This window comes from Pocillopora verrucosa, chromosome 13, assembly GCF_036669915.1.
Source record: "Pocillopora verrucosa isolate sample1 chromosome 13, ASM3666991v2, whole genome shotgun sequence".
Classification (NCBI taxonomy): Eukaryota; Metazoa; Cnidaria; class Anthozoa; order Scleractinia; family Pocilloporidae; genus Pocillopora; species Pocillopora verrucosa.
Window position 1 is genome coordinate 11,259,376 of NC_089324.1, and position 16,819 is coordinate 11,276,194.

At 35.8% G+C, this 16,819-nt stretch overlaps 2 protein-coding genes across 2 annotated transcripts; both read right to left on the reverse strand.

Moving 5' to 3' along the window:
- Positions 1-473: 473 nt before the first annotated feature.
- Positions 474-13,255, reverse strand: LOC131799035 (MAGUK p55 subfamily member 4). The gene is made up of 17 exons (XM_059116702.2): positions 13,017-13,255; positions 12,595-12,713; positions 12,043-12,108; positions 11,650-11,733; positions 10,059-10,802; positions 9,559-9,649; positions 8,892-8,977; positions 7,819-7,893; positions 7,412-7,543; positions 6,537-6,601; positions 5,558-5,619; positions 5,044-5,118; positions 4,431-4,517; positions 4,025-4,105; positions 2,670-2,872; positions 2,297-2,443; positions 474-1,447 (listed from the first exon to the last, which is right to left on the reverse strand). The coding sequence occupies exons 1-17, from the start codon at positions 13,051-13,053 to the stop codon at positions 1,265-1,267; spliced, it is 2,337 nt and encodes a 778-aa protein (XP_058972685.2). The 5' UTR covers positions 13,054-13,255; the 3' UTR covers positions 474-1,264.
- A 1,092-nt stretch (positions 13,256-14,347) lies between these two features.
- On the reverse strand, positions 14,348-16,722 carry LOC131799074 (ribosome biogenesis protein SLX9 homolog). The gene is made up of 5 exons (XM_059116748.2): positions 16,606-16,722; positions 16,306-16,468; positions 15,471-15,624; positions 14,651-14,716; positions 14,348-14,535 (listed from the first exon to the last, which is right to left on the reverse strand). The coding sequence occupies exons 1-5, from the start codon at positions 16,699-16,701 to the stop codon at positions 14,418-14,420; spliced, it is 597 nt and encodes a 198-aa protein (XP_058972731.2). The 5' UTR covers positions 16,702-16,722; the 3' UTR covers positions 14,348-14,417.
- Positions 16,723-16,819: the final 97 nt, after the last annotated feature.

The following is a 16,819-nucleotide window of genomic DNA, read 5'->3' on the forward strand; positions in this document are numbered from 1 at the left end:
AATGAAAATGGTAATAAAGTATAAGATTTACCTTACGAATTACCCCTGACCCTTAACTGCAAAAAGACACATTCTGCCAAAAAAAAAATCCTTAACACAGCTCCAGATGAAGTCAAGCTCAGTGCTACATTACTTCAAGGGGAGGGGAAAACAATTGGTACTAATTAAAAAGTGAGAAAATTTAACAAGCCACAATAGCCATTTATGCACCTCCAAAATTTACTGTCATAACTGTCTTAGTCTTCTCATATGTGTCAGGTTTATGGTCAACAAAAAGAATCAATGAAAGTTCCTAAAATAGGATTCAACATGTCAACTTACAAAACAACATCACTATACAGTTTACATGTGCCAGTAGCCTAGAATTCCATCCTTTTCGGGAGAAAACAATCAGTGAAAAACAATTGATGCTAGTGCACTACCTGGAACTCTAAGAGTTCCACAGGGGCATGCCACCATCACAATTAAGAAAGTTTAAAAGGGACTTTTATCACCATAATGATTATTTTCACACTGATTTTTTTTTTTGACTCTTGATCTACTGTAAAGTACCAGCTTCTGGTGCGGCATCTAGACGCTCACTTTAACACTTTACATGTATGATAGTACTCTGTTTCACATGGTAGAATAAATATGTGGTAGGCATATTTTGCAAAGCAAAATTTAAATGGACATTTTGTGGAGTCTAAGATTCAATTTACAGGTGGTACTAATTGCAGGCTCTCCAGCCTTTTTGTCCTTTCTAGATTTCTGTTAATTTTTTCAGCTCCACTGACCAACGGCCTAACACATGTTAACTCTTCTCTAATTTTTCTCTTTTCCAATTTAGCAATACAGGTAGCACCCTGATTACTCATGATAGTTTTTATGAACTTGAAACTTAGTATAACAATAAATATTATGGAAAAATAATGTGTATATTGCAAATAAGACAATGCTGACTGATCATCAAGCAAACAGCCAATGGGAATGCTCAAGCTCATCACACAGAAGTTTGTATCTTGATCTCACACCAATTCTTGTGACTAATGTAAGTAAATGTGTAGAGGGGAGAATAAACAATCAGATTTTGGAAGTTAAAAGGTTAAAAGCTACATTTTGACAAACATCAAAATGGATGGATCTCATGTTTTGTAATAACACTTAAAAAGTTCTGTTGAGTTTGTCTAGAAATGTTCCTTGATGGTCCGGTGTGGTGGATACTGATGAAGCCATCATGATACAACCAGCCTCACACTTTATACATAAGATATCAGATCTTCTTTTAGCTTTGTTGGGTCCAGTCCAGAGGGACCCACTGCTCTTCCTGTTCAAGATTTTCAAATGTGTCTACAATGCTGACATAAGCTTCTTCAATGTCCTTGTTTTCTATTGTCAGGTCAAAGAATCTTCCATAGGTCTCCTCCAGCATTCTAGAAGTACTGATCATTTCTTGTAATTCCTCCTCCTGCGTATCAATGAAAAGGTTATTCAAGCTCGAATCACTTTTTTACGAAGGACAATTCACAGGTTTAGATTTACATCATGATCTTAATTTGGAACCTGATTGGTTTAATTTTTCCATTCTGATATTTTTCAATTTTACTGAATATGATAAAGGTAGAAGGATTTATTTTCCTTAAGTGTCAAAAAGAAAAAAATTCCAAGTCCCCATGAAGAAATGACCCACAGACCTTTGCATTCTGCACTCAAATGTTCTATTACCGAGCCACAGAGACTCTTGGTAGTGTGTCGGCCGACACGTTAGCCAACGTGTCAGTAGGATTGGATTCTTTACCTTTACTGACTCTACAGTGAGCTAGGTGGCTATTGCTATGTTCATATGACAAGCATAGTTTTGGACTAATTACAAATCATAATATTTAGTGCCAGAATGTGAAATAGGGGAGGGGGGCCACCACACTTAAAACAACTACCTATGAATGCTAATGTCAATTTTCAAGCCTGACTGGGGGTTATCCCAGTTTAAGTAGCGTGAAGTGGAAATTGTTAGTTCCCCATGATGGGAAGCCAGTCCAATTCTACAGTTACTTCAGGTGGAGTTACAAATGGATGCAACATCCACTACTGGACTGGTCCATACAATAACAAGGGGTAATATGCAACTATAGGGGGTAACATCCCATCCAATGGGATTGGGAATATTTCCAGTCTTGTCATGCTATAGAAACAGAGATAAGCCAAGGTTGGTTGGACTGTTGGCTCCAGTACAGACTTTCCCTTGCTTTACTATACTTCACATTACGTTAAGAAAGAGGGACTATTTCCAGTCTGCCTGTTTGTCAATAAGACTTACGCTGAATGTCCTGATGGAGGACTTATCTGAAGCCTTCTTTTTTTTCGTCTGTACTGTCAGTCTTGATGTGCGGAGTTCCTTCAGAGAAGGAGGCTTCACAAAGACACAGTATGGCTTGAACTCTGTTGTTCGTAATAGCAACATCACCTACAAGCCAGATTTGGTGATTTAATTTGAGGCCATACTCCTGACCAGTAACTTCAACTTGCGATGTTAATTTTACTTTGTATTGCATTAAATAATTGTACTGTCAATCTATAACAAAAATTCCAACAAACAGGACCCAGACCCACCTTCAAGTTGAGGATTTAAACCAATCTGTTGAAAGCAAAGGTGCTGCTCAAGGTTGAGAGCAACTTTAATCATGACTCACCTCAGGTTGTACCTTAAGGACACAGGTCTTCCTGGATTTCAGAGCTCTGGTTATAGAATCCTTTGAGGTACCATACAGACAACCTTTATATTCTCCAAATTCTATGAATTTCCTCTTCTGGATAAAATTCTCCATAGTTTGTCTTGATACAAAAAAATAATCCTTGCCATCTGCTTCATAACTCTTCATATGTCTGGACGTATCTAGAAAATAAATTTTGTGTAAAGCATCGATTGTTATTCATTCAATAGAAAGTACCAGACTGATCAGCACCTTGGTGCTTGGTGGTAGGAAGACATAAAAAATAAAATTATGCCACTAAATAAAAAATTTTAAAAAAGTCCTTTTCTTGTGCAGTAATTATTAAACTAGTGTCAAAATACTTCATAAAATAGAAGCTAGTCAAATGGGCTATACTCAATCTGTTTGAGAATGAGCCAGGAAAAATGGTGTTAACCTTTTAACCCCTAAAAATGTCCAGCATCTAATTTCTTCTTACAATGTCACCCCTGAATCATGCAGTAAGGTCATGAGAATAAGGAAAATCATCAGCTGCTAAAGAGGTTGTTGATTGTTACACAAATTCTCCTCATCAGCACCTTTGGGGAATGTATAGAGAACAGTATGGAGAATACCTTTACTGATGTTAGGGTGTCAAGGGTTAATACATGAAGTGGAGGCTTACTGATAAATGTCCAAGATAAATAACAATCGCAATGAAAAAAGCAAACAATCATACACTACAATTTCCCTGACTGTATGGTTTGATTTTTAATGTTTCCCTTTCCTTTTTCCTATAAACGTTAGTACTGATTGAAGCATATACTGTTTTTTTTTGGAGCATTAAACTTTTGTAAAAATGTATTTGTCAAGATGGATAGCGAAGTTCCCTAAAGGTTACTCTAAGCCTGGTAAAAACAAATTTTGCTAAATAGGCCCAGTTGTACAAAGGGTGGTTATTAGCCTTTCACTTTCAAGATCTCATCAGTAATTCTCCTTATTACCTGCCATACAATTCTTATGATGTTAGTTTGGAGAATTTGGTATTGGATCCACTAAAAATCCCCTAATTGCTATTTTTCTTTATTCTCATCACTTGTCTGCTTGATATTGCATTGACACTGTAAGGAGAAGTTCTCTCTTGGTCACTCAGATCATGGGAGTGAAAGGTTAGTACTACCCAACAAATAAATTGCTATACAGCAGGTAAGTGATGACAAAACATACTGTACTATCTACTGGATAGTGATTTATCCAGTGGATAGTGCTATCTAACTTTTGAACAACTGGGGCCATATTAAACATATAATTACTATATAAATATAAGTGAATTCAATTTTAATTTGTAATCTTACGAGGAACTGTTGTTATGAATTTATCAGGACTACTTGACAGTAGCATCTTCTTTAACTCATTCCTTCCCACACCTGGTGCTCCTGAAAATAATTTTGAAGTTTATTATTAAACTCTGTCTGTAAAATTCCCTCAGGTAAAGAAATTATTTGTATGACTGACAGTATGTCACTTCACAAAATTTTAAAGCTCAAGATAAAATTGAAATTATCTGGCTTGCAAAGTACAATTTGGTCACTAGATAACCAAGTTCTAATGCACTTTTCACCTTTTTTCCCCAATTATAATCCTTAAAAAAAAACCATATTCTTCTGGTATAGGGCAGAATTTTTTTCAGGACATCCTTTAATTAAGCAAAAACTGTAACAGTTATTTCCTTGAGGAAAATTGGTCACTATGTCTACCCACCGATTAGTAAGAGCAGACGCTTTTTCTCCGGTCTTTGTAAATATTTTGCAACTGGCTCATAAGCTGGCCACCCAAGAATTGGAACGTCTGCAGTTCAAATAAATCAAATCATGTGTTCAATGATTTTTAATAACATATAATTAAAAAAGTCTTTCAAAACATCAGGGCCCAGTTGTATAAAAAGCAGATAACACTATCCAATGGATAAATCACTATCCAGCAGATAAGTGATAGCTAAATATATAGCTTTAACCACCGGATAGAGTTTTATCCAGTGGATAGCGTTATCCAATCTTCAAACAACTGAGGCCAGAACATTAATGCTATGAAAAAATTGTACTAAAAAAAAATTTAATGAATGACTGTAAGTAAACAACATGCTGTAAAAAGTGATAAAAAAGTAACAAATTTGTTGCTTGAGGGTCAACAAAGAGTAGATACTCCCAAACAATTTAAAGTAAGGTAAGTGCTATAAACTAAACTGCTAACATTAAAAGAAATTCTGGGATATCCATAATTCTTTTGATTTACATGTCATAATGCTAATAATATATTAATTATAAAAAATACATTAAACCTAAATTATTATCTGCTTATACAAAGAGAGACTGACCTTTCAAGAAATCGCAAAGCACTTTGTTAGAGTCTGTTTTTTTTCTCATTTTCTTGAATGGTGAAGTGAGTTTTCCTGTGGAGAACATATTGCTTAGGATTCATAACAGATTACCACTCGAGAGTGACTGGCATCTAATTTCTCATAACTGTATTACTGCTGAATCAGACATTAAGGTCACAAATGATTACAAATTTTAAAAAAATCCTCAATTGTTTAACATTGTATTATATCTGATAAGGCCCTGGGCACTTATTTGAAATTTCATTTCTAACTTATATAAGATGGCTCAAAATTGTGTCCTTATCTTCAAACACCAATTCTCAAATGCATTGCTACAGCCACACTCTTTTGTGAGTTCCCCTAAAAATGGTATCAAATACATGTAATATTATATTATTCTGACTATAAATTATTTCTTAATATGTTTGATAATTTTCATGACATACTAAAACACCCTTAACTTTGGCATTTTGTATCGCTCTTTGTGTTACTCTCACATTTCATTATTTACCATTTTTGTCTTTCTGAGTTGTGACATCATTTGTGGAAGAAATTCTGTTCAACTGCTGTCTCCTAACATATCAAAAGAATTCAATGAATACTATTTTGGTAAAAAAAAATTGTAAGACAAGCATTAACAACGATGTACCAAATAAGGAATCATTAAATAATGATAATAATAAAGCCACATAGTTATAGGGCAATTTTCAAATTAGTATTGAAAGTATAATCTGAAATTGTTTTGGATTTCCTTTAGCTTGTGACTAAATTTGAAAAATTTGTGTTAATTTCTCATCCAATCAGATTAACACCTGAAGCAATTTCAATTTGGTCATTTGTATTTTTCCACACTTCTGATGGTTTGCTTGTTCTTACTCTGAATTCTCATTGGCTTCTTGTTGTATTAAATCCTTTATTCTGATTGGCTCGTGTGAATGCTTTAACTCTTTAACCCCCATGAGTGACCAAGACAGAATTTCTTCTTATAATATCAATATAATATCAAGCAGACAAGCAATGAGAATAAAGAATAATATCAGTTATGGGATTATAAATTGATTCAAAACCAAATTCTCCAAATTAACATCACAAGAACTGTATAGCAGTATATATATACGGAGAACTACTAATAAATGAGATCTTGGGAGTTAAAGGGTTAATATGTAAAAACTGTGATAAATTTAATGAAATTAAGGTATAGCAATTACCAGTCCAAGTGTATATCAACTCCTAGGAAATAAGACATATTGATTGGTATTTTCCTGTCAGGACAGAAAAAGTTACCCAACTTTTGAAAGAAATATTTAAAAGACCATCCAGTATCTGTCATCTATGACATGTTTGTAGCCATACATGCACAACATTGTTAATTAAACAAGATGAGCTTGTCTTTGATTGGCTTTGAATGACATGTATAGGTTCTGCGGTTCTGTTCAACACATCTCCCAATGCACATCATGGTAAAAAAGAATGCTGAAACTATGAATTACCTTTCCTGGAAATCTTTACTGGGAATAAGACCTGCTTTGTCATGATTACAACCATCCTTTCTGGCCTGTATCAGAAAGAAAGTCACTGTACATGTTCTTCAATTATTGCAACACAAGGCCCCAGCACTAAGAGCTGGGCAGAGTTTTAGCTCAAGAGTACCTCACTCAGAGAAATTGGTCCTCAAATCTCATGGAAAAACCTGTCCAAATACCTGTTAAGTGGAGGGTCAGATGGCAACTCAAAGTTGGAAATGTTGCAGTCAGGAATGGTAGAAAGAGAGGTGAACAGTGAAGGGCTTTGGTTGAGATTTAAGGGTTAACTCTTTAAACCCAAAGACTGATCAGAATCTAATTTCTCCTCACAGTAAAACTGCTGAGTCATTCATAATGGTCATGAGAATAAAGACAAATGATTGCTAACCTTAGAAGTTTTGATTATAAAACAAATTCTCCTTTTCGGTACCAAAGGTGTGGGGAAGAGTATGGAGAATATAGATATTGATTTTAGGGTGTAAAGAATGAAGGGTAGAGGGGTTAGGGGGTAAGATGGGTGTAGGGCAAAGGTTAAGATAACCAGGAGGTAAAGATTGAAGGGATTGATGGATGAAAAGCTAGGGGTGAAGGGGTGAAAGGTTATGTGAAGTGAGGTTAGAGGTCATGTGAGGTGAGGGTTGATTATGGTAAAGGGTAAGCGGTGATGTGGGGGAAAGGGGACAATGGTTGAGGGTTAAGGACTGTAGGTAAGTGGTGAAATAGATAGGGATAAGGGAGTCTCTCTATCTTTCCAATAAATGAAAGCTAACTTGCTCAAGCTAACAGCTGTGAAAGCTGCTCACAAACACATTTTTGCTAGCAAACTGTTTGATTTAGCTCACCTGCCACCAGTTGGCATCATCCATGTTCACCACATGAAGCACATCACCTGCCCTGAAGGCAACACCCACCTCTTTACAGGGTATCAGTGGGTCTTGTAGTGGGTTATAATCAAAAAATGCTCTTAAACTGACCTATGGCATAAAAAACTCAAGATTACAAAATAAATTAAATTAACATGCCTAATTTATTTCTCGTTTTTCTCAATGGCCCAAAAATACCAGTGGAAGCTATGTGGTAGCCTAACTGAAAAAATGGGAAAGGAATAAGGACTGCTGGACTGGAACTGGCTGCTTACAAAACTATACAGTAACACAGACTGAGCTATGATCGTCTTAGAGAAAAAAAAAAAGGAAATCGCCGCCAAATAAAATATCATGGAATGTTTACAGTCACCATGGTAACTAACCTTTGTTTCTTTGGTAAGTTTCTTGTCTTTGTTGGTTGGTAAAACCTTTATTTCAATACTGCCTGTTATTCCATCCTAGGTTAAAATAAAAAGAATCCCATTGTTACATTATCCCTTCACTCCCTAACATCAGTATGTGTATTCTCCATAATACTCCTTAGACATTTCCTAAGGTTCTTATGAGGAGAATTTGTTCAATAATCAAGAGCTTCTTTTAATTAGTTGGTGATCATCTTTATTCCTATGACCTTCATGTTTGATTCAGGGGTGATGTTGTAAGGAGAAATTAGATGTTAATCATCATGGGCCAAAGGGTTAAGCCACTGCATCTCCCTGGCATTCTCCCATAAGCTAGGAGAAATTATAGCCCTAGCTAGTTGTTGAGTTTGTCTGTTCTTCTCATAATTATTTACTAGAAAGTGAACTGATATTGTAAGATGAGGTGTCATGTTCATCACCCATAGGAGATTAGTTGAGGATAGACACAGCATGGATAGATAGATACTTTAGATATCTTTATGTATACATGGTAAAAACCTTCAGCACAATCTAAAAGTATAAAATATCTAATTCTGCCTACCTAATTGTAAATTAACTAATAATTAATACTAAATGATAAAACCTTTTTTATCATTAAAGGTGCTTTTCAAGGATGCCATGTTTCTATCGAAAGCTATAATGATGCACTTTACTTTTATATTCATTTAAAGAAACTGTTTATTGGAATTCATAAAAAAAATGCTGTTCCACAACATAGCAGCCCTACAGGAAAAACTTCTCTTTGATTAGTTGGTGTGGGGTTGTGGCACAGCCAATTTATTCTTTGAATTCCTTAATGGGTATGAAGTAATATAATTTCAGGATATATTTTGGAATTGTAGATATTCAGGAGTCAATCCATATTACGTTTTGTGTGTCATAACAGAAAATAGCCATAGTAGCCATGAAATTATTTTACTTCCTTCATGGCATGACAAAGAAAAAAAAAAATATGGATGAATGAAGACTCTGGACCAATCTATCACTCTCTAACAATTCCTCAGTCAAAGCAAGTCAGCAACAATACTTATTACCATGATCTCTGCAACTTGATTGGCAGTCAGTCCATCCACAGGTCTACCATTTATTTCCAAAATTTCGTCATTCTCATACAGGGAAGCTTGAAGTAAAGCAAAAGAATTCAAAGATCTTATCAAGAAGACATAATAACAATTAGCCTGCAGGGGGAAATCTTATTAGGATGACTTAGCATTACAAGGTCACAATCACTTATCTGACTGGCCAAGTTTGATTTGGTGTAAGAGTGGATGGTGGAAGAAGTTGGGGAAAGGCACGATTTCTATTTCCTTCCCTCTCCTTCCTTTGAGTCCTGGTTACCCCCTTGGTACAGCCTTTCACTACCATAAAAATCAAAGATGGCATGCAGCCATAATTTCCACCAAAAAAGTTCTGAGCACTCATTCCCGGGAAAATCACAGCTGCTCTGCAGGCCAAGCCACATTAAACTGCCAATGATTGGTTTTTATTAATACTGGCCCTAACTGAAACATGGAATGAGACTGCTAGGAAACAGCAGACCTAAAGCTTCCTTAGCCCCCACTTTGCAAGGGCTTTTTTTAACCCTCCCTCGCTGTCTATAAACAACTGTAAAAACATGGCCTGGAGTTATTTTCAGGGCCTAAGATCCTCAATTATCAGAAAAGAGAAGCCCTATCATAGCTGTAAAGAGAAATTTCTTACCAAAGTTATCTGCTAAACCTCCACTTAAAATTCTTGCAACAATAATTTTCTCTTTGTTTTCATTGCTGAAAACAGCTTTGACTGTGATTCCCTAAAAAAACAAAATTAATGATTTTAAAACAACTATTTATCTAAGAGTAAGCATCACACAATATATTTCTATTACCTACCAGCAAGTCTAAATAGTTTACAGAATCTGAGTAATAACATCAATACTGTTAGTTTTAATTGACACCACAATCAGAATTGTCAATCCAAAAGAACTATCTTATCCACAGGATTGAAAATAGATCTCCTTCTGATCAATAATTTTTCAGTAATATGAACGAAGGGAAGTATGTTGAAGACAATTAGTTTTGTGAAGTTTAAATCTAAAGAAAAATTAAAACCCACAATAAATACCGTGTAAAAAAAGTACAATTTAGTATAATGGTTTCCTGTATGCCCTCTCATATCCACATTGACAATGTTTTAAACCAATCTTTTTAAAAAACACTTACAAGGGTTTCTTTGGAATTCCTAAACAAGATGACAGTTTTCACAGCACTGTTACTGGGTTGAAGCCCACTCCCATCTACATTGAAGTTTTCAATGGTGCACTCCTTTTCCTTGAAACCATTCTCTTCAATAGAGGCCTCCTTAACTGATGTGTCTTTTTCAATGTCGGTTGTAATAGGGACATCCCTGATTTGTGTCTCTCTGTTGTCAAATTCTAGTGTATCTTTTGCTTTTTTATTGCCTTGTTCCTCTACTTCCAGGGTGCAGTCAGTGGCATAAGTTTGAGAAACAGTTGGCCTGTCCAACCCAGGTAGACCTGTTGTGTCTTCTCCCTTATCTGCAAAGTTCTCTGACACCTCTGTTTCATTACCATCAGTCTCATCTGTGTCTAACCACAAGAGATCTGTGTTGCCATTGCCCTTTTCTGTAAAGTTCTCTGTAATATTCCTTACTTCAGCCCCCTCAGCTTCATCAACATCTTTGGATTCTACACAATAATCACTATCAACTCCACAATCAACATAATCAATAAAAACTGTAGTGACACTCGTTTCAGCAGAGAATGTGTCATCATCATTGCCTTCAGCATTTTCCTGATGATGTTCTACAGAGATGATTTGACCAATGTCTTCTTTTTCTGGCTCTGAACCCAGGTCAGTAAATGACGGCTCCTTCTCTATTTCATCTTCAAAGATTACTGGAGAGAAATCACCTCCTTGTATTGAATCATGAGCTTGAAGAAGACCCTGAAAGATATGCCAAAAAGACAATAACCAAAACCAAAATTGGTAAAATGAACTTAAATTCTGCTTTTTCATTTGGACCCTATGGTAGAGTTCAAACACTTTTGAGCTGTAAAAATTCCATGACTTTTCATGACTTTCTTCATAACTTTTTGAAAATTCCATGACCTAAGTTAAGCAATTGTACTGATTGATTCATTTTAAATATCTCACAAATTTGCATAGATTTCATGGAAGAATGCAGTATAAACTAAAATGTCCCCATGCATAGGACTTGCAACATGCACTAATGTTTAATTTTACTGAAATTAGATCTTGTTTTTTACTTGTCTGTTAATTTTTCAACTTTATATCTGCATTGTTCTACACTCATAGACAGCTGCTTGATTTTCTCATGACTTTAAATGATTTTCCAGGAGCCAAACCTGAATTCCGTGAATTGTTAGGCCTAGAAAATGAAATTGTAAAATCCACGACTTTCTAGGTTTTCCAGGTCCTAAACAAACCCAGAAGAAGCCATAAGCATCTTATCTCTCCTTACTATATCACCCATGAATCACACGTTAAGTTCAACTCAAGAAGCTCTTGACTGTTAAACAAATTCCCCTTGTTAGCACCTTATGAAATGTATAGAGAACAGTATGGAGAATATGCATATTGATGTTCAGGTGAAATGGGTTAAGAACACCTATGTTTATTAACAACTTACACTCATATTTTCACAAGGTTCTTAATTGGTAACCTAATGAAAAAAATGAAGTCAGACTAATTGTTACCCACGGAATAGTCATCTTAAAAATTCTGCCCTGAATTACATAAAGAGAGACAGACGACTTTTCCAATTCTCTACCTTAAAGTGTGGTTTTGTCAGGATATGTTGCAGCTCTTGCATTTCCTTGTTGGTGCTTGCTGGAGGAATGGGAACTGCCAAAAGCTAAATGACAAAAAGTACATAAAATGAGTCTAAAATTTAGGATATTGCAAGGTCACACAGAAATGTGAATGATATCAACTGACAAGTGAATGAGGGAAACAGTGAGAGATATAGCAAGTAAAGAAAGTCTGATTTAATTTTTGGTTTGAAACTGTCCATCATTAACTGATCGTGTTTTGGCTGAATAATGTACCGCAATGGATTGAGTGGCCTTGAGTTTTTACTCATTGAGGCAACATTTGTATTCATCATCAGAATTAATTAGGAGAGAGCAAGGACAACACTTTTTAGTCATTAATATAACCAAACCTGGTCTGCAAGATCAACTGCCCTCTTGCCTTCAACATGAAGTTTTTCCTTCTCTGTGTCATGGAACTGTTAATATTTGAACATAAATTATGACAAAGAAATAAATGACAACCTTTTTTGGTGGAGTTCAGTATGAATAAGGTGCTTGTTTACAAAGTTCATGAAAGGCATACAATAAAGAACTCATTAAAGAAAGAATGTTATCAATTTGTCTTGAAATCTTTAAATTCTTTGTTTTAATGACTGAGCCCAAGCAAAATTTACTATCTTGTCACAGTTGACACCACTAAACAACGGCATATTAACCCTGTAACTCCCAAGATCTGATTACTAATTCTCCCTATTAGTCACTACACATTTGCTAGTAAGTTAGTGATGGGAATTTAGTGTTAGATCAAGTTAAAAGTAGGGTACAATATAAGTTAATAATAATTTTGAGGTCAGACTTGTTTTGATCTTCTCCGCATTATGTTGAGCTAACACCACTGTTTGACAACTTGAGATCTAGTACTAGATTGTGAGGCACAAAGGTTCAGATGCTGATATAGTAACCTTGAAAATTTTCCAAAAGTCATTCCTGCTGCCCAAAAACTGGAAGTCTGCAACTTGATCTTGATGGCTATCGAACTTACGACGAATCTGTTCTAGGCAAGATAAGACCCTTTGGAAGGCTGAAAAAAGTATACAAAGCGCCGATCAATTTCACGCTCACAAAGCTAAAGTTAGCTGCTCATGGTTAAATCCAGGGGAGAGGTGACATCTATTTCTGCAGCAGTATTCGTCTCAGTTAATTCATACAACAAAAGTGAAATCTCCCTTGGGATGCTGTAAAAAGTTATCGTATTTCTGTCAATAAGACAGCAAATTCTAAAATTTTACATTAGTACGCAGAGAGCACTGCAGTACATCCTTCAAATAGTTTACGAAACGGGAAAGAGGCGGAAAATTACTTGTATCCAAGGAAAAGAACTTACTTGGGTCAGCGCTTTTAGCTTGGCAAACGATCGGCATTTTGTTCTTTAGATAAGATATCCGAATTAAACGTAGTTGTAGTACGATCTATCAAGAGTTCTTTCACATCGAGTATGCAAGCGTTCAGAAAACAAATTAACAACCTAATTTATTCCAATTCCTATCAAGCTGAGCTCGTTTAGTCAAATAACTACTGGGTAAACATTTATTCAACGCAGAGCACAGTATCAATAAATCCGTCGTCAAGGAAAGATTGAAGGTAAAGTCAGTTATGTTAAAAAAAAATTAAAGAAGCTCTACAAAGTTTGCTCTCATGCACTTACCGCCCTCAGGTTGTTGATTGCACTGGTTGCACAAGATATGCTGGGCTTCTCCAACAGCTCGTTCCCAGTACTTCCTTTACTTAAGTGTCACGCAAACAAGTAGAAGTTGTGAGATCGTCAAATCTCTTCGTTACTCCTTGAAAGAAGCCGGCGTATCCCCCACTACTTTGGACACTGATTACCGATTATAATAATTGTTACCGAGAATATGTTTTTTTTCTTTTTGGAGTGAAGACCTCATGCTTAATGTGACCGGAACTAACTGGGAGATTCACTCCGGCACACGCGAGCGAGAGGTCACGCACGTCTGATCTTTTTCGCGCATGTTCCCTTTGTTTTCGACAAGAGTCAGGTGTTCAGGCTATGATGGGTGCAAAAAGATTGGGGCGGGGATCGAAATCTAAAATCAGCCGTTCCAAAAATAGATTGGAAATGTAGACTAATCTACATATTGGTACTTGGCTAAAAATTTTCAGCACAGTTAGCTGAACTGGATACAGCTGGACAAGAAGAAACACTGAAATATGCTTAGTACTTGACTACATCTTAGCTTTCCCCTCACTTCATTGGGCTCTTCTTCCTTCCTCTGTTCTTTACTATGGAATAGAATCAAAATTCTTTACCAGAAGAATGACCACCATTTACTTGAAGTAAACTACAAAAAGTAACCATTGATTTCTGCCAAACCCACCTATGCAGGGCTGTTGCCTAGTTTGGAGCAGCTTTTACATTGGAGATATCACCTGTAACATAGTGATACATGACAAAGTTTAATGTAACAGCAAGCAACAAGTAATGTCAAGCAACCCTCATTTGTGACAGCCCTGCACATGTGTAAATTTCATCTGCACCACAAGTGTCCCAAGCTTACATCTTGTGACGTGAGCTTGGGATGCCTGTGTCTGCACATGCTAGCTAGTAGTAAAGCCACGAAAAAAAAAAAGATTTTCCTTGTAAAATTTTGTGCTTCTTTTTTAAATCTTAAAAAATACATTACTGCAGTCTGTTGATATGATAAAATAATAATTTTATTTAGCTGATTTTTAAACCCAGTTGACAATATAATTTCTAGCCTTCAGTCTAATTTTCATGTTCTCTCTGTATAGCATTTTTAATATGTTCAGAAATGGCAGCAAGTGGGTCAGCTTTGAAGGCTGGATGTTTAACAACGTCCTGAAAATGGGCAATTTCACTGGCACTGCAAGTTAAGAGAGAAAAAAATATCACATTTAGCACCAATGTTAAAAATTATAGGATTAATCGAAGAATCCTGTAAGTCATTGTTGAAATGCAAACAAAGTACTGACACTCACTGTAGAGCTTGGCGGGATTTTTTACTTATCTTTTTCCTATTTTTGGCAAACTTCTCTTTTCCATTGCTACAGGAAAATAAAATAATAACAAACACATTAAAAAAAAAAGCTGTGAATAGTTATTCATCACGATAAGCTACAATCATTAATACAATCAAACCTCAATTATTTGGACCAGGCTGAATAGATGATTGAGAGTCAGGATATTTAATAATATATATATATATATATATATATAAGCCAAAAGGGAACCTTTCCAAATCACTGTGCATAATATCCAAAATTTGCTAAAGCATTCACAAAAGTGTTTTACAACCTAGAATGCTGACCTAAATCAATTTCTTTCAAGCAGCTACAGCATGTGCACATTGCTAATTCAATCACTCATTCTTAAAAGCTTCATTAATCTAATTTTACTGCATACTGCTGGACTTAGGCTAGGAGATCAACCTCAGCACAAGGCTGGGAGAACTCCCTGCTTTTTTGACAATGTTCATCGTGCAAGTTAAAAAAAATGAGTAAAAATATTTTTGACATAAGCATGCCACATGGAAATCTAGATATGAGGCACACAAAAGTAGGTCTCACTCCTAGAATTTTTTTCTGCATGCACAACAAACTTTTCTGAAAAGAAGGGAATGCTTGTAGTCTACCTCGGCATTTGAAGAAGTCTAGAACTATTTGGTAGAAATGTCACAGTTACTCCACATTCTAAGTAACCACATCATGAGACAAAAGACAACTTGTTACTGACTCTCTTTATGATATTGAATCCACATTGTAGTTGACACAATCATGCATACCCTTTTTATCAACTCACCCAATATTAGAGGATTTTGTGCTTGTTGTAAGATCTGGTATATTTATGGTTGGTAGAGCTGATAAAAGTGGTTCCATGTCACCTACAACAACTGTCTTTGCCCTCTCCTTTGCTTTTTTGCTGCTTTCTTCAACAAGTCTTCCAGCATGTAGTTCTGTATTGAAATAAAATATCATATCATATTCACTTCTCTTCAGAACACTCATTTTTATGCAATAAAAAAAGGAACCCCAAGTATTTGACTCTTAATTCTCCCCTATGCTGATGCTATACCTTTCCTTGCAAGCTAGTTTAAGTGAATTTAATGTTATATTTATATTGTGACATCCTAAGTTGATTCCTCACTTTGACAATGTAGTGAAAAAATCCTTTTGAGAAGTTAAACAATCCTGTAAAAACACCTAAAGCAAAACCTAACAATAGCGTTTCAAGGTACCACCTTTAATAAAATCTTAGCAAGATCTTAGACAAGATCCAGTAAGATCAGCCGTACATCTTCCTTGTGTCTTGCCAAGATCTTTCGAACATCAAGCAAAAATCAACCTGTTCAAGATCTTAGTAGAATCTTGATAGGAAGTTCAAGGGATCTTAGGAAGAGGTTTGCTAACATCTTGACAAGATCACTGAAGATGGATCACGGTCATACAAGTATGTACTAGATGAACTTGACAATTTCAATATATTATCAACATGGCTTTGCCAGTTCTGAGTTTTAATTAGGAAATTAAGTGTTCGGTTTGACATGAATATCAATCGTGCCCGTAGAGAAAAATCTTCAGTGAAGATCACATATACTTTTTACATCAATGTTGATCAAACACTCCATCAAACTTACTTCTCAGAAAACGCTCATGTCGTTCTTTTCTTCTGTTCTTTTTGTTCGATGAAGTCTTCTGGTCGGCAAGTTGACTGTCTTGATTATCTTTAGATTCATCAGGTCGGGCTTGACCATTTGCATCAAACAGTCCCATAGTGGGGAATATGACAGGAAGAGAAGACTAATGAACAAAACAAAATAAATAATAGCATGGAAGGCCACAACTTGCAAGTACATGCAAGATTAATCTTGGGCATTTTTTTATGTTCAAAGCTTGCATTCAATCATCATTAAGGTTAATAAAAATACTTTGTCTACCTCATTCGCCTTCAAAGCATCATCTTTGTCCTTTGAATTACTAGGTTTCACTGCTTGTAGATGGAGTTTCTGACGGTTTCTCTTAATCTTTCCCATGTTGTTGCTCGAGATGCTTAGTAACCGTGCCTAGATGCACACTTCACGGGGAAAAGGAACTGGGAATGAGGAAAAGCTGGGTACATACACCTTTTGCGCTATGTGGCCGTGGTGGGTC

Bases quoted from the DNA above. Each gene is read 5' to 3' on its own strand.
- LOC131799035 (XM_059116702.2), bottom strand. From the start codon at position 13,053: ATGCCGATCGTTTGCCAAGCTAAAAGCGCTGACCCAA. The intron at 12,714-13,016 runs GTAAGTTCTTTT...TACTTTTTTCAG, and splicing joins AGCTAAAAGCGCTGACCCAA to CCTTCCAAAGGGTCTTATCT. The intron at 7,894-8,891 runs GTAATAAGTATT...ATTTTAACCTAG, and splicing joins ATCAAGTTGCAGAGATCATG to GATGGAATAACAGGCAGTAT.
- LOC131799074 (XM_059116748.2), bottom strand. From the start codon at position 16,701: ATGGGAAAGATTAAGAGAAACCGTCAGAAACTCCATCTACAAGCAGTG. The intron at 16,469-16,605 runs GTAGACAAAGTA...TTTGTTCATTAG, and splicing joins ATGCTTTGAAGGCGAATGAG to TCTTCTCTTCCTGTCATATT. The intron at 15,625-16,305 runs GTAAGTTTGATG...ATTTCAATACAG, and splicing joins ACATGAGCGTTTTCTGAGAA to AACTACATGCTGGAAGACTT.